Genomic DNA, 23,484 nt, shown 5'->3' with positions numbered 1-23,484 from the left:
TCAGGAAGTGATACTCCTCCCACTTCACTTTCTTTTCTTTTAAGGTATCTTTAGCCATTCAGGGTCTCTTTCCCTTCCAAATAAATTTGATAACTAGCTTTTCCAAGTCTTCAAAATAGGTTTTTGGGATTTTAATTGGTATTGCATTGAACCTGTAGATCCATTTTGGGTAGAACTGACATCTTAATGACATTCAATCTTCCTACCCATGAGCATGGAATGTCTTTCTTAGTCATTTTTAAATTTCTTTTAGCAATATTTTATAGTTTTCTGTGTACAAATCTTTGACATCCTGGTTAGACTTATTCCTAGATACCTGGTTCTTTTGGTTGCTTTAAATGGATTTTTTTCTCCTCAGATAGGTCATTGCTTGTGTATAGAAAAATTACTGATTTTTGTAAATTAAGTTTGTTTTCCCATCACTTTGCTCTATTTATTAGCTCAAGTAGCTTTGTTGTAGATATCTCAGGGTTTTCTAAGTATATGATCATGTCATCTGTAAAGAATGAAAGTTTTACTTTTTCCTTTTCTATTTGGATGGCTTCTATTTCTTTCTCCTGTGTAATCATGCCAGCTAGGACTTCCAGTACAATGGTGAATGATAGTTGTGACAATGGGCATCCTTGTCTCATTCCTGATCTTAGTGAGAATGCTTTTAGTCTCTCACCATTAAGTATGATGCTGGCTATGGGTTTTTCATGTATGCTCTTTATGACATTAAGAAAGGATCCTTCATTTCCTACATTTTAAAGTGTTTTTATCAGGAAAGATTGCTGAATTTTGTAACATGATTTTTCAGCATCATTCGATATGATCATGTGATTTTGCCCTTTCCATTTGTTAATGTGTTGTATTATAGTGATTGATTTTCTTGTGTTGAATCACCCTTGCATGTCTGGTATAAACCCCACTTGGTTGTGATGTATAATTCTTTTAATGTGTTGCTGGATTTGATTTGCCAGTATTTTGTTGAGAATTTTTGCATCTAAATGCATTACGGAGATTAGCCTATAGTTTTCCTTTCTTATAGTGTCTTTACTCAGTTTTGGTATTAGAGTGATATTAGCTGCATAAAATGAATTATGTAGCATTTGTTTTTCCTCAGTTTTTTGGAATAGTTTAAGCAGGATTGGTGTTAGTTCTTTTTGGAATGTTTGATAAAATTACCCTGTGAAGCCATCTGGTCCTGGGCTTTTCTTTGTGGGAAGATTTTTGATGACTGACTAAATCTCTTTACTTGTAATTCATTTGTTGAGATCTTCTATTTCTTCCAAGTCTGAATAGGTAGTTGATTCGTTTCTAGGAATTTGTCCATTTCATCTAAGTTTCCTAGTTTGTTGACATAGTTGTTTGTAGTATTCTTTTGTAATTTTTAAATTTCTTCATGATCCATGCTAATGCCCCCCCCCCCCCGCACATTTCTGAATTTGCTTATTTGCATCTTCTCTCTCTTTATCTTTATTAGTCTAGCTATGGGTCCATGAATTTTATTGATTTTTCTCAAAGAACATACTTTGATTTTGTTGATACTTTTGTTTTATTGCCTCCGGTTTATTTCTGCTTTAATCTTTTTTATTTCTCTTATTTGCTTTAGGGTTAGTTTGCTGTTCGTTCTCTAAATTATCCAAGTGAGCAGTGAAGTCCTCAATTTTTGCTCATTCTTGTTTTGCAATACAGGCATTTAGGGCAATAAATTTATTTCTTAATTCTTGATATTCTCACAAGCAGTGGGGACAACCAAAGCAATAGCCTGAGTCCCCAATCTTGGGGTTTGTTCATATGCAACTTAACCCCACAAAGGATAGGTCAAGCCTACTTAAAATTAGGCCTAAGAGTCACCCTCAAGAGAACCTCTTTTGTTGCTCAGATGTGGCCTCTCTCTCCAGCCAAGACAACAAGTAAACTCACCACCCTTCCCCTGTCTACATGGGACATGACTCCCAGGGGTGTAAACCTTCCTGGCAATGTGGGACAAAAATCCTAGAATGAGCTGGGACTCAGTATCAAGGGACTGAGAAAACCTTCTCGGCCAAAAGGGGGAAGAGTGAAATGAGACAAAATAAAGTGTCAATGGCTAAGAGATTCCAAACAGAGTCCAGAGGTTATCCTGGAAGTTATTCTTACACATTAAATAGATATCACCTTGTTAGTCAAGATGTAACAGAGAGGCTGAAGGGAAATGTGTTCCAGTAGCCATGTTTCTTGAAGATGATTAATTATGATATAGCTTTCACAATGTGACTGTGTGATTGTGAAAACCTTGTGTCCGATGCTCCTTTTCTCTACCTTATCAACAGATGAGTAAAACATACAGAATAAAAATAAATAATAAGGGGAACAAATGTTAAAATAAATTTAGATTGAAATGCTAGTGATCAATGAAAGGGAGGGGTAAGGGGTATGGTATGTATGAATTTTTTTTCTGTTGTCTTTTTCTTTCTTTTTCTGAATTGATGCAAATGTTCTAAGAAATGATCATGATGATGAATATGCAACTATGTGATGATATTGTGAATTACTGATTATATATGTAGAATGGAATGATCATAAGTTAAGAATGTTTGTGTTTGTTGTTATTTTTTTTTTAATTTTAAAAATAATAAAAAAAATTATCTCTCAGCACTGCCATTGCTGCATCCGTAAGTTCTGATATGTTGTATTCTCATTATCACTCATCTCCAGATATTACTGATTTCTCTAGCAATTTCTTTTTTGATCCACTGGTTATTTAAGAATGTGTTGTTTAATCTCCATATATTTGTGAAAGCTCTGGTTCTTTGGTGATTATTAATTTCTAACTTCATTCCCTTGGGATCAAATAAAGTGCTTTAGATAATTTCAACCTTATTAAATTTATAAATACTCAGTTTGTGTCCCAGAATATGATCTATCCCAGAGAATGTTCCACATGTGCTAGAGAAGAATTCATATCCTGTTGTTTGGAGGTGTAATGCTCTATATGTGTCTAGTATGTCTAATTCATTTATCCCATTGTTTAGGTTCTGTTTCTTTATTGACCCTCTGTCTGGTTGTTCTATCTATAGTGGAGAGTGGTGTACTGAAGTCTGTCATTATTATTGTTGAAATGTCTATAGCTCCCTTCATGTTTGTTTCATGTACTTTGGAGCACCTTGTAAATAATAGTGACTGCAATGATTGTAAACATTTATGATTGTTATTTCTTCCTGGTCAGTGATCCCTTTTATTAATGTGTAGTATCTTTCTTTGCCTCTTACAGTGTCTTCACATTTAAAGTCTATTTTATCTGACATTAGTATAGCTACTTTTGGTTACAGCTTGCATAGAAGATCTTTTTCCATCTTTTCACTTTCAGTCTAATTGGGTCCTTGGATCTAAGATATGTTTCTTGTAAACAGCATATAAATGGATTGTATTTTTAATCCATTCTGCCAATCTGTATCTTTTAATTGGTGAGTTTAATCAATTAACATTCAAGGTAATTACCATAAAACCAGTTGTTGAATATACCATCTTACCCTTTAGTTTTTATTTGTCAAATCTATATATTCTTTTCCTTCTCTCTCCTTTTATCCTTTGAATTACCATGACTGGTATTCTTCAATACTGTGCCCTCCTCCAAACCTCTGTCTCCTGCTTTTCTTTTTTCTTTTTTTTCAGCTGACAGGACTGCCTTTAGTATTTCTTATAGGGCAGGTCTTTTGTTGACCAGTTCTCTCAGTCTTTGTTTGTATTTAAAGATTTTAATCTCTCTCTCCATTTTGAAGGACATCTTTGCTGGATGGGAAGCCTTACTCATTTGTGATCTTAAATGTATCATACCACTGCATTCTTGTTTCCATGGTGCCTGTTGAGTAGTCTGAACTCAGTTTTATGTTTTCCCTTGTATGTAGTAAATGGCTTTTCTCATTCTGCTTTCAAGACTTTCTGTTTCTTTTCAGTATTTAACAGTTTGATTAGTATGTGTCTTGGAGTAGACCTATTTGCATTTATTCTTTTTGGTGTTCGTTGGGTCTCTTTGATTTGCATATTTATGTCATTTTTAAGGGTTGGGAAATTTTTCCCTATTGTATCTTCAACTAACTTTCCCAGCCCTTTACTCTTTTCTTCTCCTGGGACACCAATTATTCTTACACTTGTGTGCTTCTTCTTGTCTATCATTTTTCTAACATCCAAGTCCATTTTTTCAATCTTTCTACCCATTTGTTCTTTTGTGTGCTCTAGTTTGATTGTTCTGTCTTCTAGTTCACTTATTCTGCCTTCTGCTTCTTATGAATCTGCTACTGTGTATCTCTAGTAGATTTTTAATTTGATGTACTGTATTTTTCATCTCTGAGAAATCTGCCAAGTTTCTAATTTTTCTTTATGCTCTCCTAGTGTCTTCTTGATATCCTTTATTTCTTTATAAATATCCTTGAGTAGTTGTTACATATTCTCTGGAGTTTAGATTTGATCATTTGGCTGCACTATTTCTGCTTGGATCTCCACATGCTTTTGTGATTTTCTTTTTTGTTTGTTCTTTTTTGTTATTTTGCAAATTGGCTTCCTTTACGTGTCTAAAGTTTTATATTTACTTGGGTTTGCATTAAAGGTTTCCTTTTGCACTTGGTTTGTCAGTTATTCCCTATAAAACCAAGGCCTGGATCTCACTTTGGAGGTACAATTCAAGGTGAAGATCTATTAATAGCTAGGCCGGAGTGCACAGGTACTTCACTGGTAGAATGTCTACCGGCCATGTGGGAGACCCAGGCTCATTTCCAGCCCCCCAAAAAGAAGAAAATAAAATAATAATAATAAAATAAAATAATAATATAAGAAAAATAAGAAAAACAACAACAACAAAATCACACTCCAACAGTAGCCTGCCCCAGCATCAGAAGGAGACACCCCAAAATATATTGGGAATGAACTCAGACTGCTATCCACAGAATGGAGAGAAAATTAAAAATAAATAAATAAATATTAAGAATGAAAAATAAACAAAAATGTTATAAATAAAATAATAATAATAATAAATATATAGTATATATATTAAAGAAAAAAAGAAAGGGAAAAGAAAAAAGAATAATAAAAAAAATCCTAGGCAGCTAGGGAGTTAGCCTGCCTGCACTTACCCCTCCTCACCAGCAGGTGGTGATCCTAAGGCACTTCCTCCCCTCAGGCTCTGCTTCCAGACTGTGGCAGGTGCCTACACTTACTGCTTCTCAACAGCAAGTGGCCTCCTGAGGCTCCTCTCCGCCCCAGCTCCATCCCTCCCAGACAGCAGCAGCATCTAGGTGGGGGGAAGCCAATCAGCGCCCTGGGAGTAGCCAACCTGCAGTAGCCTGGTGGATCCACAACCCACCGTACCCCGCCGCACCCCCCACACCACGCCCCCATCCCATGGTGATTCCCAGCACCTGGAGTGACTGTCCTAGCACCCGGAGGTACCTCGGGGCTCTCTGCAGGCAGTACCAGCTGCAGCTCACGCAGGGAAATTTCCCAAACCAGTAGCTGGGGCAGACAGGAGCAGAAGGTCGGAGAGTTCCCTCCGATCCTCACCTCCTTGGACAGGATCACGGTCTGTCGTACCTACCCTGCTGCAGCTCCCCGTCTGATTCCCTACCTCTCTTCTCCTCAAAAAAAACAAACAAAAAAAAACCCTGGAGACCATTTTGGATTACTAACATCCCAGGTCCGCAGTCCCAGTCATTCTCTCCCCATTTGCTAACTTGTTTCACAGAGCGGGGGTGAATTGAATCAACTCAGCTCTGCGATCTTCCCGCACGTTCCTATTAAATTTACATGGAATCAAATTTATTTTGATATTGTTTTGTGTTTTCTCTTTTTTTTTTCTAGAGTTTTACCAATTTTAATGAATCTTTTCAAAGAACCAGGTATTTTATTAATTTTCCTTATTGTTTTTCCATTGTTTATTTTCACTCATCTTTATTATTTCCTTCTTTCTACTTTCTTTGGATTTAATTTTCTCTTTTTCTAGCTTTCCATGAGAAACTTCGCTAATTATTTTGAGATCTTTTTTCCTTTTGAATACAAACATTTAAAGCTATAAATGTTCCTCTGAGCACTGCTTTGTTTGAAATCCCACAAATTATATGTTATGATTTCATTAGCATTCAGTTCAAAATATTTTCTATTTCCTTTTGTTATTTCTTCCTTAGCCAATGGTTATTTAGAAGTATATTGTTTAATTTCCAAATATTTTGTAATTTTCCAAATATGTTTTTGTTAATAGTTTCTCATTTATTTCTGTTATGTCCAGAAAATATATTCTTTAGAATTTCAATCCTTTTAAATACATTGAAACTTGTTTTGTTGCCCAGCGTTTATTCTATGTTAGTGAATGTTCCATGTACACTGAAAAAAAAAATGGATGTTTTGTTGTTGGGTGTAATGTTCTATAATTGTCAATCAAGTCGTCAGTTGATAGAAGTATGTTCATGTCTTCTATATCCCTAGTGAATTTCTGTTTACATTTTTGTCAATTACTGAGAGAGAATGGTTATTTCCAACTATGTTTATGAACATATTTATTCCCTTTCAGTTACATCAACTATTATTGTATTTTTGTGCCTCTCTTATTGATTGCATAAACATTTAGGATTGCCACGTTATGTCTTCTTGATGAACTGATCCTTTCACCAATTATGAAATTTCCCTCTTTATCTTATAATTTTCCTTGTTCTGATACCACTGTTTGTTATGGGTATAGCCACTCCAGTTGTTGAGTTTTTTATGATTACTGTTTCCATGGTATTCATTTTCCATCCTCTTCCTTTTAACCTATTTATGCTTAGTCCATGTTAATTTATATATTTATGGTGATGGTTAGATTTAAGTGCACCATCTTATTTGTTTCTACCTGTCCCATCAATTCCTTTTCCCCTTTTTTCTTTTCTTCTTTTACATTAGCAAGATTTTTGCTTGCTTTTTTTGTTTAGTATCTTGTTTTATCTCCTCTATTGAATTATTAGCCAGACCTCTTTGTTTCACTTTTTCAGTGGTTTCTTTCGATTCAGCATATACCTTCTCCTATACCAGCCAAAAAGTCAGAGCAATCAGAGGACCTTTTGGTTTTCTTTTGTTGTTGTTTTTCTGTTTTCTGGCATCCTACATTGCACAGTTACCCAGTGTCTGAAACTATTGTTTCATATATTTAGTTTATGGAAGGAACTCTAGTCTGGTATTAGTTCTGCACCTGTTTACTTCTGGAAACAGAATTAAAGATGTATCACTTAGAAGTGTAAAGAAGAGACTAGGGTTATTGGGTTGATAGAACGAAATCATTTAAAACACCTTTTGAAAGCACATATCAGAAGAAAGAGATAATGCCAGAAGATTGCAGAACATCTTGTAGAGTAGACCGGGGGTCAGAGAATGACCTCTGGAATGACCTTTTTCCTAAGGTTTCAGCTTAGGAAAAATAGCGAGGTGTTCTGGGAATCTGATAGAGAAGGAGAATGATTATTTCCCTGGTCACCAATGGAATTGGGAAAATAACAAAAACAAATAGGAGGGCGGGCCGCGGTGGCTTAGCGGGCAAAGTGCTTGCCTGCTATGCCGGAGGACCTCGGTTCGATTCCCGGCCCCAGCCCATGTAACAAAAAACGGAAAAACAAAATACAATAAAACAAGAAAATTTTTAAAAAAAAAAAAAAAAAAAAAAAAAACAAAACAAAACAAATAGGAGTGAATTAAAAAGTAAAAAAACAGGAAAAAAAAAGAAAACAAAAAGTATAATAGAGAAGATAGAATTTAAGAAATGAATATGACTGCTGGATCAATATATTCATATTCGTTCTGGTCTCCAGTGTCTTGGAGTAGCTAGAAGAAAAAATGAAAAACTGTGACACTATAACCCATACCAAACTTTAAAATCTTTTGCATAACTACTTGTTAAAAGGGTCCTGGAAATTTGTTGTTTTTTTGTATATATTTTATTTTTCACAATAATAAAAGATTTTTAAATAGTAAAGAATAATATAAATGTTATATTATCAAGGATCCAGAGTTTCTTGAGAGGCATAAGAGAGAGGGTAGTGTTTAGTTATTTATTCCATTTTTCTAAACAAGCCAAATTTCAGATAGAATCAAAATAATTAAGTAATATATTTATTATTCATACATTTTCTACAGAATGTGTACTCTGAGATCTTGAACATAAAAAATAGTGAGTGCACTGTAAAATATTGATTACATCCTGCTGTACCATAAGTGGCAGTCAAAAGTTACCCAAGGATAGGACAGGGAAACTTAGCAAATTCTTGAATTGGGGAGATAGCAGTGGAGGACAAACCAATCACACACTCAGTGCAAGGTGGTACAATGCTCGGTATATCTTAAATTACAACCTTAGGAACTAAGGGAAGATAGATTGTCCTTCATTAGGAAGATAATTAGTTTTAGGTATCTTGTGATGCTGAGGTTTTGATAATAAAGGCCTTTTAGAATTGGGGGATGAGAAGTTTTAATGGATATTATCTTTTCATTTCTCTTTTAAGATGGTAGAATCTTGAACAAGTTTATATACCAGTAGGAAGAATCAGTGGCAAGATAGTTGAAGCATAAGAGAATAATAAGGAGGTTCTTGTAGGTATGGGAGTAGTTTTCTAAAACATAGGAAGAGGCCAAAATGTGGTTAGATGGGGTATAAATGAGTTACCTATGTGAACACCTAGGTCCTTTAAGATTATGAGTGGAATGAAGCCACTTAGGTGCCAAAGCCTTCAGTAGGGAGTCTATGCTGGTACTAATAGATATGCTTAGAAGGAGCCCTGCTTCTCCAGCCTTAAGAAAGTTTTGGAAGAGGCAGATGTCATTTGGGGCTAGAAATTGGAGGGGATATAGTTAGGAAAAAATATTGAGAAGTAAAGAGAATATGTTTAAAAGGAATAATATTAAAATTTATAGATCACAATGAGTTGGTGAAAAGGGGAGGGATGGGTCAGATAAAGGAAGTACAGATCATTTGGGAGATGAAATTATGAAAGAAAATGGAAGATTAAAAGGACTCACATTTGGCAGTGGGGACAAAGGTTACAAATGGAACTCTAGTTGAAGATTTTTTTTCACTGCCAGAGCCAACAGAATAAACAGGGTTATTATAGTCCTGTGACAATAGCAGCTTGGCATTTTAGATCTGTCATCACTGAGAATAAACTTTAACAACTCTGAAAGCTCTGCTTATGGGATTTTAAAATAGTATCTCCATGGAAGCATGTTGAAATATAGTACCTAGTAAAGAAGGGAGGTTTTGATTTGTTTGTTGGTCAGAGAAGGTAAAATATTTATTAAGATAAACATTTATTAAGCACTTTGGAAGCCAAGAATAAAAGTCTACATGAGGGCGGGCCGCGGTGGCTCAGCGGGCAAGAGTGCTTGCCTGCCGTGCCGGAGGACCCCGGTTCGATTCCCGGCCCCAGCCCATGTAAAAAACAAACAAACAAACGAAATATAATAAAACATGAAAATGTTTAAAAAATGTTTCCCTTTCTTCCTCCCTTCCTTCCTTCTCTGTCTTTCCTTCCTTTCCTCCCTCTCTCTTTAAAAAAAAAAAAAAAAAAAAAAAAGTCTACATGACTTTAGTAAATTGGGAAAGTGAATATGGGTTGTAGCTCAATAGGAATTGCTGGAAGATAATGCATGCAAGTAGGGAACTTAAAATTATATCTTACAGAGTAATAATAGTCCAAGGCTTTCTAAGAAAAGATGCAAAGTCATAGAATAATAAATAGTGTATATCCATCAAAGTATTATCAGTTTATTCAGTCGTATATTTTAAGCACCAAACATATGTAAGGAACTATGCAAGACACTTTTCTACATACTGTGGTGAATAACTTATTTTTAAAGTCAATATATGCAACAGTTCAGGTGGTTTGTGGATTGGCAGAAAGAGAACATATACATACACCATTACATTAGGTAAAGTTCCTTATATATTGAAAGAAGTGTACAAAATCTTGTCACAAGCTGGATGGTCACACAATGCAAAAGCAAGTACAGTATGCTTTTCTATAAGCCCTTGTCCTAAATCCAGGACTGCTGCTATGGTGTGTGGTACCCCGTCTATATAAACAATTAATTAAATATTGTATTATAAAATTCATGGGATCATATGAGATATAATGGTTTATTGAAGAAAATTTAAAATATTAGATAGAGAAAAACTTGCACATTTGTTCGTTGTCCAGTCAGTGCTCATGAAGATCCCTGTTCAGGTCTAGAAACTCTTCTTGCCTTTTATTATCAAATGCACTATTTTGGTGCATGAGAAAAAGGTGTCAATGCTTTTATTACTCATAAAGTCATGGCTCTTTGGAATCTCTTTGTGTTGTAACAAAATGGAAAGATTCCCTTGACTCTTCAGTTCTGGAATACTATTTAATGCTGGAAACTTGTTACTCAGTGCTGCATCACCCAATATGCCATCTATTGGCATATTGCGAATGACAATTTACTTTCTAGATATGTTAAATTTACATTTGGAATCTTATAGCATAAACATAGAATAGCCTGTCCTCCAATCCAGCCTTCTCCTGGGCTCTTTAGGCTAACCACTGCATTCCTAGAATGTGATCTCTTTTAAGGTTAATCACACCCCTGTTTCCACACACTGTCAATAGTGAGGAGGATAGACAAGAGGCCATATTCTTGGGCACATTTTATTGCTATTAGAGGTTGTCATTTTTAAGTTTTCTTTTCCAGTTTTTTTTCATACATCCATGTGATCAAACAGAAGTTGTATCAGACGTAGGTCCAAGAGAAGCACTATTAAGCAAGAAATAGAAATGACCACCAGAATTCTTTGCTTGTCCACCATTTGGTAGATACTATATTTCTCCTTGGAAGAGGAGTGATGCTGGACTTTTGGATTTGGGGTGGCTGAGAGATTCACTCTGGTCAAGTTGTGGCTTCCAGTCATCTACCAGATGAGTCAACATGCTGGGAAGGCATGCACTCCTGCCTCTACATTCACTGCACTGAAGTGTAGAACCCCACCAGAGCAGAAGGCAGCAGCTGTCATTCTGCAGGGGCAGGAGGTAGAGGCCAGGCAGGGCCTGGGGCAACAGAGAATCAGGGAGTAGATGGCTATAAACCAATGTCCACAAGGCAGTGAGAGGCAGATGTGTATCATCTGAGAATCCAAGTTCCCAAAACTTGGGTTCTGTTGTCCCATCACACCATTTACAAAACACAAGTTTAAAGATAAAACTATGTAAAAATTTTAGATTGCAACTGCAAAGCATTAACCTCCAAGCTTGGGCCTTTCTGATCACAGGTCCCTGTATGACTGGCCACATATCCATGAAGTTGGCCCCACTTTGTACTTTCACCAGTGTGCACTGTTGATATCAATTGGTCATATGGAAATCACCCTAGAATCATGCTGAATATGGTAGAGAGAGTGAATTTGTCTCATATAATTTATAACATAGTTAACCTTGGCCTAACATGGGCTATCTAGAATTGATGGTAGTTTAGATTCCAGTAAATGCACTAATTAACTATTGACTTCTTACTATTGCAGAACCCCTGGCTAGGGTATGGTTTAGAGAATATGGGCCAAGAGAGACTCACTGCTTATTGGAGTTGAAGATATAGCCATTAGGGACTGTAAAAGAAAGACAAATCATAATGTGTGGTATAATAAAATTACAAAAAAAGAAGCTATAGGAAAACTGAGTAAAGAGATTAACTTTGACCAGGGAATATAGGAAAGTCTTGTGGAAAAAAGGATTTAGTCAGGCAATGATAGATGGTAGTATTTCAATTTCTAGAAATTAAGGGCCATGATAGGGGCATTCAGTCATTCTTTTACTATATTTATTGAACTTCTATTTTCAAGGCACTGAGTTAACGAGCAGGTAATATGACAATTCAGGATTTGGAATGAGACAAAGTCATGCTTGAATTGCTGTCTACCACTTACCAGCTGTATGATCTAAAACATCTTGCTTAACCACTCTGGGTCCCAGTTTTAGTCATCTGTAAAATAGAGATATCAGTTTTATAGAATTAGTATAAGGATTAAATGAGATAATGTGTATAAAATATTCTAACCAACATTCTCAAATCTAGTAAATGATTCATTTTAATATATAAATGCTATGAAAGCACAGAAAAGAAAGTGACTATCCCTGGATCAGGGTATTGGGCAAAGCTTCATGTAAGAGATGATATTTGAACTGTGGTCTGAAGAGTACATATGTGCTGTAAACTGAGAAAAATTCCTTTTGAGGTAAGGTTTTAAAATGATGAGTGCCCTCTTTCATGTAGGGGTATGGAGAAATAGCAGACAAGAGAAGGATGACCGTATATGCATGTATAGATAAAGGTGAAAAATAGTATTTTATTGTCCCCCACCCCAAATCACTTTTTTACCCTATTCAAACTATCAAGCACATCCACTGGGGAAAGGCTGAAGACCTGTGCTGAGCCTTTCCTCAAGTAAGATATAAAAAAGTTTGCATTAGATGTTTGGTAGCAGCTGTTCTGTATATTTTCTTCCTTCTTGAATACATCTGGAGCTTTGAAGGACAGAGACAAACTCTCAAGAAATGTTGCTTTTTCCATCCTATGTGGAACATTTTCTTAGTTTATAGACATTTAGCAAGACACAATTGGTAAAACGCATGTCTCTTTATTTCCTCTTACTCCAGACTGAACCTTTGCCTTTGCAGACTCAGTTCAAAGAAAGAGAAGTTGGCATGCTTCAGCACTCTGTAAGTAGCATGTCCATACTATGCAGGGGTCAGCCCAGGCAGAGCATATGGCTAGCTTGATTCTTAAAATATATGATTTCCGGGTGGTGTGACGGTGGCTCAGTGGCAGAATTCTCACCTGCCATGCCAGAGACCTGAGTTCTATACGGTGCCTATCCATGCAAAAAAAAAAAAATCATATATATATATAATATATAGACATATATATATGATATCCATAAAAGTTCATTTTACTGGTCCTGCTCCTATTGTCTGTAGTGTGATTTGGTAAAGTTCTTAACCTTGCTTGTCCCTCTTAGAAGTAATCAAGTTTTATGAAACCAGGAAGCAGGCAGAGGGGTCTGTACCAGAAACACAGATCATCATAAGTGTCAGTAGTGTCCAGGGGTCAAACAAAGCAAGAAAGAAAAATCGAGACCAAGTGATTTTTTGGTAATGTTTCTTAGTCTCAGTTTTTTTTTAGATTGAGACTGAGTCTCAGTTACGGACTAAGACTAGTTAGTCCATGTCATCGTGTCCTTTCTCTGATTTCCCAGAGCTGAATCCTGAAGTTTATTTTTTGCTTTATGGTGTTTGTTTAATTTAATTCTCTATGTATCTCATGTACTCATTACAAGTGTGAGGCTTTCTGGAAGACTACTGAAGTTCACAAACTTGTTCTCCAGTTTCCCTAACTAATACCAACACCAAATTTTGAAACCTGAAACTTATTACAGGCCCCATGAGTCACAATTTTGTATTTAGGAGCTGCTACTTCTCTTATTTGGATATTATAAGGAACAAATAACTGGAAAAGAAGTTGTTGAACTTTATGTTGCCATTCAATAGCTTGTGGGATAATGAACCAAGGACACAGATTGTAATGTATTCTTTTTTTATGGAAGTGTTAGAAAAACACAAACAGCTGCTCTGCTAATGTAAACAATGTTTGAATTTTTAGAATGGACTAAATAGCAGGAGATTTGACTGTGAAGATGAGAATCCAGTGGAGGTAGATGAGATTCAGCAGATGTACCCCCTTTACAATCAGACGCACTATCAAGACTGGAGCTCTGGCAGACATCAAAAGGATGACCCGGAGAGAGTCTACATCAACCCACAAGAACATTATGTGTGATTTTCCTCTTTTTTCTGATGGGTGTTCTAACAAATGTCTATTCTTAGACTGGGGGGAGAAACTAAAGGCCAGTTGTTATTATTTTATTCTCGCTCATATAAAACAATCCCAAGCTGTGTGTACTAGAAATCTTGATGAATAACTTGGAGCTGGTGGTGAACTTCTTCCTTCACTAAGGGTTTCTCACCCTTAGTGTTTGTGAACCTGACTATAGCTTTGTATGTTTCCGTTATAATGGTGTTTAACTACTAACATTTGGTGTACAATGGCACGGTCATTTAAAAGTACAGCATCTGCCTATGATGACTGCAGTAATTCTCTAGAAAGAAAGGCCCCAGCTGGTAGTATTAACCTCACTTGGTTAATAGGGAGATCAGCCTGTTTATCTGTAATTCAGACAGGCAGAGAAATAAATTCAGAATCCGTTTCACTAATTATTTCTTAGGGATTTGGTTTTCTCTGATATACATAATACAATTACAATATCTGTATATAAACAGAGACATGAAAAAGTTAAATTTGCTCTTTATCTATTAAAAAAAAGAGAAAAGAAAAAGGCACTTTAAGCTTTCAAGTCTGTTGGTTGCTTTTAACCTTTGTGATATATGTTAACTTTGGGTGGTTATAAATTCCCAAGAGATACACATTTCTTGCTATTATTTTCCTATTCTTGATTACCTGTTTGCTAACAAAGGTTCTCATGCTCTGAAATTTTCTTGCAGTCCTGCCTTTTACTAGCCAATTTTTTTGACCACCTATTAAATTCTAAAAACCCTATCTAAAGGGTTTGATGCCTATGCCTGGTTTCTCTTTTCTGTCATATTGTACATGGCAAGCTCAGATTTAACCACTAAAATTTCTTTCAAACTAACTCCATCCACGCAGACTTTAGCTACTATTCTGCATCCTTGAGACTACTTATTGTCCATGTTCATCTACCTCAGTAGCGTGTTGGAAAGCCACCATGAAATAACTCTTCTTAAAACCAGATGAGGAATTTGAAAGCTTAAAAAAAAAAAAAGGAGTCACTTCAGTATGACGTTATGCATTTAAACTCCCAGGTTGTTCTTTGTTTCTCCTAACCTATTTTACCTGGTCAATAAGAGTAAAGAGATATTAAAAAGCAATATAGTGCTTTGACTACCAGTATATCCTGTAATGCTTGGATTCTGCAAATATCTGTCCTGTGTTTTCTCACTTCCCTTTTCCAACTTTTCATCATTGAGATTGAGGGTAGTGATAATTACAGTGAAGTGAGCAAAGAAGAAGGGAGCATATGTATACATACACATGTCAATTACTCTTCTTCACATCTTAAGGAAAGCAGTGTTTTCCTGAACTTCCTGGAAGATTAAAGATTTGTCATAGATTAAAAAAAAAGCAAACACTCCAAACTTGTCATATGTTAGGAAAGAGTGCCATAAGCACTAACATAAAATAATACACATTTCCAACCTAAGCTTCAGCTGGCCAGGAGAATATTAATGAAGATTCTTGATGAGATACCAAAGATACTTTATGAATTGCTGGTTCTAGTTCTTGTTTGTGTCCCTGTTTCCTCTTTTTTTTTTTTTTAACAGTTCCCAGGCTTTATCAGACAAATTATTCAGGTTGTTTTACAAAAGTTATATACTCTCCACACCTTACCTGAGTGACCAGCAATTCTGGGAGTAAGAATGCTTAAATTCTAAGTGAATGCTCTAGCTAGGTAATTAGTCATTTTAAAGTCTAGAGTTAACATGGGACCAAAGGGTAAATTCCAAGGACCCTCATGGCTGTTTCCCCATACTACCTCAGACTTAGAGTTTACTGCCCTTTGTAGCAAGCTAACATAGAAAGATGTTAGTCTTTTTTACTTGAAATCCCATCAGTGAGTTAGTTTAACTGAAGGTGAAGGAATCCTTGTGATTTACTTTTGTTTTCCAATAGAAAGGTAACTCTGATCACAGCTATCTTTTGGAAATGATTTTATAAATGCTGGAATGTTACATCAGAGATACAGTGGGATATCACCTTTAGAAAGCTTTAAAAATGTCTTACATTTGGGTATGATTTCTGAGGTCCTGCTGGAGAGGATTAGCTTCACAATATCATACCATGAACCCAAGGGGAAATAGAAATCTCTTCACTTGTTCCAGGGAAAGGGATTTGGAAGCACTGAGTCTCAGGAGCCCTTTGACCTGTCTTTAGTACCCTCCCTACCATGAGGAACTTACTATCTACCTTTTAACATTTCTCAGTGTAGTTATGGAAAAGCAATTCCAGAATGTAGACACCTCTCTCAGCCTCCTTGCCTCTTTGTCAGCTATATTTCTTTAACAAACTGTTAACTTTTATAGCCATTGCCCCCTTACCCACGTCATAGATGTTTTATAATAGCTTGTCCTGGTGCCTTCCATCTGTTCTCTCTAAATACTGAGCAGACTGGAAAGAAGCTTTAAAAGGGTTTGATTAACCAGCCCTCTCAACCAAAAAAAAAAAAAATGGCATCCAAAATTAGCCTGTTGATTTTTTATTTTGGAGCCTAGACTGCTTGACAGTGGCCATATAAATTTGGAAGTTAGACTTTTAAAGGTCAGTGAGCAAAACTTAGGGATATAATCCACAGCTGATATTAGATACTCTTCCCATAACTGATTTACTAAAACATGCCAAAACAGAAATAAATCCCCAGAATGCTTGTCTACTTGTACTTTCAGCTTTGCATTTCAAGGAGAATATGCACACTCATCTTAAACTCACAGTCTTTAGTGCCTTTTTTCATAGGCAGCCCAAGTTCAAGAAGTATGCAGTATTTTTGCAGTAGCAGGTCACCAGTTTCTCTACACACCACGCTAAAATGAAGCATGGTCACCACTTAGGATTGAATTGACATATAGGATAAGAATTTAGATTAATTCTTAAATGGCAGTAGTTTATTGTCTCTTCAATGAGATATCTCCTTACCTTTGGCCATATAATTATCTAATATTTCTAAAGTCAAAGAATCCCATGCTCTTTGAGTATTTAATATAAAATTCTTACCTATGCTAGATTTCCCTGTATCATGCACATAGCAGATATGTGTAGAAATATGCTGTAAGCTAAATGGTTTGATCTCTTCATTAATTTTCTATGGCCTTGTGTCTTAGTATGCAAGTTGCTGGAATGTGATATACCAGAACTGGAATGGCTTTTAAAAATGGGAATTTAATAAATTATAAGTTTACAGTTCTAAGCCTATGAAAATGTCCAAACTAAGGCATCCAGTAAAAGATACCTTAATTTAAAGGCCAATGCATCTGGAACACCTCTGTCAGCTGGGAAGGCACACTGATCCCTTGCTCCAGTGTTCTGTTGCTTTCAGCCTCTGTTCCTGTGGGGGTTCCTCACTTTGCTTTTCCAGGGCTGGCTTTCATCTCTTGGCTTCCCTTGGCTCTCTTCAGGTTCTAGTTTGCTTAACATCTCATCTGCAGGGCTCTGAGCATCTCCAAACACCCATGTCTCTGTTCTCTGAAGCAACTGTTCTCCAAGCGTAGAACAACAAGCTCTCTCTGTTGGCTCTCCTCTGTCAGCTCTGCTCTGACGTTTCTGTTGGCTCTGTTATTTCTGGCTCTCTCCCAAATGTTTCCTGTTTTAAAAGATTCGAGTAAACTAATCAAGACCCACTTGAAATAGGTGGAGTCACATCTCCATCTAATCAAAAGGTCACACCCACATTTGGGCATGTCACATCTTCCTGAAGATAATCTAATCAAAAGATGCCATCCTATGGTATTGAATCGGGATTGAAAGAAACAGCTGCTCCCTCTAGGTTGGATCAGGATTAAAACATGTCTTTTCTGGAGTACATAGTAGCTTCAAACTGTCACATCTTGTTACCCATTGGAACATTACAGTTTTTCTTGGAGAATCATTTCCCAAGTCCTCTGTCCTAGTAGTTCAAGAGTCACTGTTTTATTTTTCATAGTGTAATTTTTCTCTACACTGCGCTGGTCACCAGGTACTATTCTTTATATACAATAGTCTTTCCTTAGAGCCACTTATTTTCTGGTATTGTAAAGGATGGACCATTATAAACCAAGAATCAAAAGAACAGGTTCTGTGTTCAGCTCTACCACTTTCTGGCCATGAAAATTTAGGCAAGTCACTTAACCTTCCTGAGCATGCTACCCACATTCACAAAGCAGAGATTATAATACCTTCCCTGCCAGCCTTTCAAAATTTTGGTGAGAATTAAGCAAGGTAATAATGGATGAGAAATTATAAGTTCTCTTCAAACTGAAAATGCCTTTGACTCTATTCTTATTGTGTACTAGACCTAAACTTCCAGTGCCCTTGACAGCTTTTAGAGTACCTTAAATATTCCCAGTGAGAACTAAGTGGGAACATGAAAATTTCAGTTTCACTTACTTTGAGAATAACCAAGTACAGGTGGGAGACATTTATTTTACTATATAATAAACGTGTCCTTTGGAAAGCTTGATTTCTGAACCTTAGCTTTTTAAACCTTGCTTAGAATTGAAAATAGACATTGCTATCATCAGTGATTGCCCTTGTTTTACAAATTACTACTAATGAAATCTAACATTAGTGAGCATATACTATGAATTTAGGTGCCAGAACAAGCCCCTTATATGAATCATGTGACCAGATAGAATCAAGCTTCTGTTTTGTTCCTTTCTCAGGCACCTCTTGGAGCAGACAGACTCACATGCTATGCTGCACATGCACAGGTCACACTAGTCATCAGTTAGCTGTTATTTCTTTCAAATCTGCATTTGGGGAGGGGTTTTAAGAAATATTGTTTTCTTAATATTTTTAGAGGAGAAGTATAAAAGAGAGTACATGGAAGAAATCTGTAAGACGTTATTAAAATGGGAGCAAGTGCAAATGCTCATTCTTACTTAGTTTGTAAACCTCTCCAAATGCTCAGAAAGATTCTTCGGTATTAGAGTAACCATAGCTGCAAAAACAATCACCCAAATAGTTAAAACTCCTCCATCACAGGTGGTTCAATTTTAGTAGGTGTAAACTTCTCTCCAACACCCCTTGAACTTAGTTTTTTGGTATATTCATTGCCCTGTTTAGTTTACTTCACCTTTATTGAACTCACAGGTGTGGTAACCTTATTTTAGTGGTTAGCTAGAGTTGGTGGGCAGCCAAAAGAAGACTAGAAAGGAAGATTATGAAGCAGAAATGTCAGGACCCCTAAATGTGATTCACTTCTGTGTTTTTCTTTTTCCACTACTTGGCTAACAAGTCCCGTCATCGTTGAGTTGTTCACAGACCTTATAGTAGTTTCATCCCTGTTCTTCTGTTAAACTAGAAATTGCCATTTGCAAGTTTATTCAATTATAGTATAGTCTATGATTGGATTAATTAATTATATTGCACTTATAAAGGTCTCTGTTTTTACTCCTTTAAAGAAAACTATTGTAAGCTGACCTTGGCCAAATTGGTGACTTGCAATTATTAAGTTACTTTTGGTAGTTTACAGTAGGTAGAAGATGGGTAAGGGCTGTAGGTCCCTTCAACTTCACCACTAGGAGGAACTTCAGACCAAAATCCAGTTTTAGACCAATTTCTGCCTTTTGCATGTTTATAAACAAGCAGACCCTAGAACATAATCTGACCTGTCCTGTAAGCTTGAAAAAAATCCCACCTCTCTGTCCTTTTAGGCAATCCAACAATATCTCACATGAAAGGGTTCTTAGCAGTCAATCCAACAATACTGTAGCAGATTCAGTCAAGCAACCTAATTTCTGTTTTTAACTTCTAGACACAGAACGGGTTAGGAATTTTAGGACTATAAGATTTGCTAGATTTTTACACCTTGTTCATGAAGTTCTGGAATGCCCTACAATGTTTGGGCTAATCCACATATCTTTAATATCTTTAGTCTGAACATTGAAAATAAATTCACTTCTATTCACTCTTTTTTTTTCTTTGTATGTTGTATAGTGGGGGGTCACATTTCATTCTTTTTCCACGTGTGTATCCCCTAAATGCAGCATCATTTGTTGAATTATTGTTTTGTTTGACTTTTTTTCATTTGTTTTGTTTGTTTGTTTGGGAAGTGCTTGGGCCGGAAATCGTACCTGGGTTTCCCACATGGCAGGCAAGAATTCTACCATTGAACTACCCTTGTACCCCCTCTATTCATTTTTAACAAAGTCTCTGAAGTAACTAGAGTTTTTCAAATATTAGCAAACCCTGGAGAGTGTTTTCCTGATTGGAAGACTTCAGATGTTCACTAACTACTCCTAGGGTATTTATTAAGACTGATTAATATACGCTGGAATATTTTGAATAGATTACATCCAACATAACAGATTTGTCAAAGATTCTTAAAGTTATGACACCATCACACAAGAATAGGGTAGATCTGTTTCACTGCTCCAGTGTCAAAAACCTGATTAATAGAATTCATGAGCATTTTCTTGATGAGAGCCTTTCCCTTCTTAGGCGTGTGTGTGTGAAAGAGGGAAAAGGAGAGGAAAGGAGAAATGTCCACTTCAAATTTGCAGTTAAAGAGTTGTTGCGGTTCATATGCATAAGAGAACCTCCATATCTAGAACCATCTCACTAATGCAGGCACATTTTATTATATTTACTTTAACATTCTCTCCTCGAAAAGGTTAGAGGTAGGAGTAAAGAAGTCATGTTTAACCTGCTAGCCTGCATACATAAAATATTGTTTACTTCGACCATATTTCCAACATTGGTTTATTTTTCTCTACTCAAGTTTCAGTTTGATTGTTGAAGTTTGAAGCTGAAGACAAGAATAAAAGGGAAAGGGAAAAATTCAGATGACATTACATAACCTTTAACATATATTAACAGTATATATTAACAGTTGGGGCCACAATGTAGACGTTCCCTCTGAAACGCAGGGAGGCAGGAAACCACCACTGACAAATAAAAGCATTCTCCATTCTACTGGGCTATGAATCCATTCCATTGGTCCATCCCTCCAGCATATTCCAGTCAGGTTGGGGGCTAAGTAAATGGCACGTATCAAATTACATGAAAAAGTGCTTAGTCTGTATCTTTCTCATCTAGCTGCGAGGTTTAGGGTTAAATGCCTGAGTTTCAGGGGAACAGATGCCATAAATACTGTTGCCAGGTATATTTATGAGAAACATTTTCATGAGCTGAAAATGGACAAGGCCTTGTCCTCTGCTCCCAGTTTAGAGCTGTATTGTTTACAGTTACCACCTGCACACAATTTACACAGGAAGCATTTCAGTTGGACTGAAGGAGATAACCTTGGATTTAAAATTATTAAAGTGTAATTCCCATCCCAATCTTTAATAAACAAGTCAGCTTCCTGAGAATCTTTCACTGAGGTAGAGGACCAAATAGTAGTCCTTTTGAGTTTTTCCCACATCACCATTTAAAGTTCCTAGGATCAGTTTCCCTATGGCCAGCAGGATCCTTGGTAGCATACAACCATAAACTGGTTATACCTATTATCATAGTGTGATAAATCTATCTGTGAAAGTCGATTACAGGAGACCTTGAGGGAAAGCCTCCCTGGGAATCCAGAACGTCAGATTTGCTACACTGGCTCAGAGCTGTGAGATATCTTACTACAGATATGTCTGATAGCCAGAAAGGATGTTTTATACTGTCTCCTCCAGAGGTTAGCAATATACTTTAAACATCCATAATTTATCTCAATAACTCACAGTGGCTCTATGAAGCTCATTATTGCACATGATTTTCCAAGTGAATGGGTACCATTGTTTTGGTTTTCAATGCCCTGTCTAATAATGGCCAGCGTTGCTTTTAGTTGTTGTTGTTTTTTTTTTGTAAATCTGCCTAGTACATTGGTTAGGCTAAATTAAATTCCCCTCCCATGATATAGGATGGTTCACTGTCCATCATATTTTAAGTATAAGCAGCAGTATTTGTCCTAAATGTGTTATTTTACACTTTACCACACTGTAGATCATTTACGCCTCTTCATATGGTCTTAGGAGAACTTATTGTATTTATTCCCTTCAACTGAGTATTTTACTACCAGATGAGCAGGTGTCATCTTATGTTCCGTTATGGACTTGAAATTCCAAGTCCTTTGCAAATATGTTAAGTAGCTGGTGTTACTCCTGGATTCTTGGATTGTTCCATTTGTTCATCTAGAAAAATTCCTGTTTATTCTCTTCCTTCTGTTTCTATTTCTAAGCCAGTGCTTTAAGATATAACATCTGTTCCAGCCTATTCACGCACTCTCCTTTTGGTCTTAACCGCTTAACTTCTTTACTTCTGTTTTACCCCTTTGAATTAGTGCTTTCTACCTCTCAGGGTTTTTTGTTTGTTTGTTTGCTTGTTTTTTAGATGCATGGTCTGGGAACCGAACCTGGGTCTCCCTCTCAGGGGTTTTATGGGGAAAAAAATAAAATGTCTAAAGATTGTCTTCAAGAGAGGTCTTACCTTTAAAGTGATTTCATAAAAGTCCCTTGGCTTAGAACTGAGAAATTCTATAGCTATTACTTTTTTTTCTATCTTTTTTTTTTCAGGAAAAGTGATCTCTTTTGAATAGATTATTTACTCTGGTTTTGACTTTCTCCCCATTAACCTTTTTCACACTGAAATTGTCTACTCTACCTTATCTGTGCTCTTAACTACGTACTTACGGAACCAAAACTAACTCTCTCCAAACAAATCCTATATACGTTTACTCTCATCACTATGCAAAGTAATATTGTTCGTAAAGAGGCCTCTAGCTCTGCCCACAAGAAGCCAGAAGGCAACGAAGTCTCTGTGGCTCTGGCAGATCTTTTGTGCCTTGGTTCTCCCAAAAAAATTGAGGCTAATTCTTCTGTTGTGAGGCCTGACTTATAAGTAGTGAAAAGCATTTTGCAAATGCCCTATACTATATAAATGCATAGTGAATAATCTGGAGAGTAAAAATGGTTCTTTGTCTACCTCAATTCAGAATACTAATCTACACAATGTTTAAAAGAATCACTTTACTAACCTAGTTTTTTTTTTTTTGGTGGTAAAAATTCGTTTCAAGTTCATTTGAATTATTGTTTTCTGATGTATAGTGTGAAAGATCAATAGTTTATATTCTTGCTAGTCAGAAAACATCCCAGTTGTATTTTAAGTGTTAAAACTGAAAGGATTATATAACAATGTAGTGAAGTAGGAAGGAGAGTTCTAGCGTGGATGTGGGAAAATACAGAAGAATGACGAGATTAGCTTTGAATTTCGTATTGTATAATAAATAATAGATGCCTTGTGGTTATTTTTAGATATTCTTTATTTCTAAGGTACCATAAATTGTCTTTTATTTTTGTAGTATATAGTTTTTGAAGTATATAGTTCTTTACCTATTTTGATTAAAGTTTTTATCAACTAAAATTTTTCATTTAGATTATCAATAAATCAATTATGATAAAGAATATAAAAACTGAGTACTTTATTACATGCCTGTAAAAATTCGAGATTTAAAGAAAAAATTTATGGCAGTTACAAATTTCTGTAGTTGAATTCTTTTTTAAATAATAGATTTTAAAAATAGTAACAGAGTACTTTTGTTTCAAGAATTGTTGGAATGTTTTAGAGAAGGTGTCAAATTACATAGACACTAAATCCATTTCACTTAAAGAATTGTTCTTAATCCTGATTAATTCTTAGGTGTTAAAATGGCCTTGCTTTTATGGAATTATATTG

General features: G+C 36.0%; 1 protein-coding gene across 2 annotated transcripts in view; it reads left to right on the top strand.

The window, feature by feature from the left end:
• Positions 1–23,148, top strand: part of NECTIN3 (nectin cell adhesion molecule 3) — a 204,979-nt gene extending 181,831 nt beyond the window's left edge. Inside the window, exons 8-9 of one of the 2 annotated variants that reach the window (XM_077118441.1) lie at positions 12,642–12,704; positions 13,645–23,147. In XM_077118441.1, coding sequence (XP_076974556.1) covers positions 12,642–12,704; positions 13,645–13,821 — 240 coding nt within the window. In that variant the 3' untranslated portion in view covers positions 13,822–23,147. Of the gene's footprint in view, positions 1–12,641; positions 12,705–13,644 lie in introns of both variants that reach the window. The other variant, XM_077118442.1, reaches the window with a different exon arrangement.
• Positions 23,149–23,484: the final 336 nt, after the last annotated feature.

This window comes from Tamandua tetradactyla, chromosome 10 (assembly GCF_023851605.1).
Source record: "Tamandua tetradactyla isolate mTamTet1 chromosome 10, mTamTet1.pri, whole genome shotgun sequence".
NCBI classification, from domain to species: domain Eukaryota; kingdom Metazoa; phylum Chordata; class Mammalia; order Pilosa; family Myrmecophagidae; genus Tamandua; species Tamandua tetradactyla.
The sequence above is the reverse complement of the archived record's forward strand: the minus strand, read 5'-3'. Positions and strand labels throughout refer to the sequence as shown.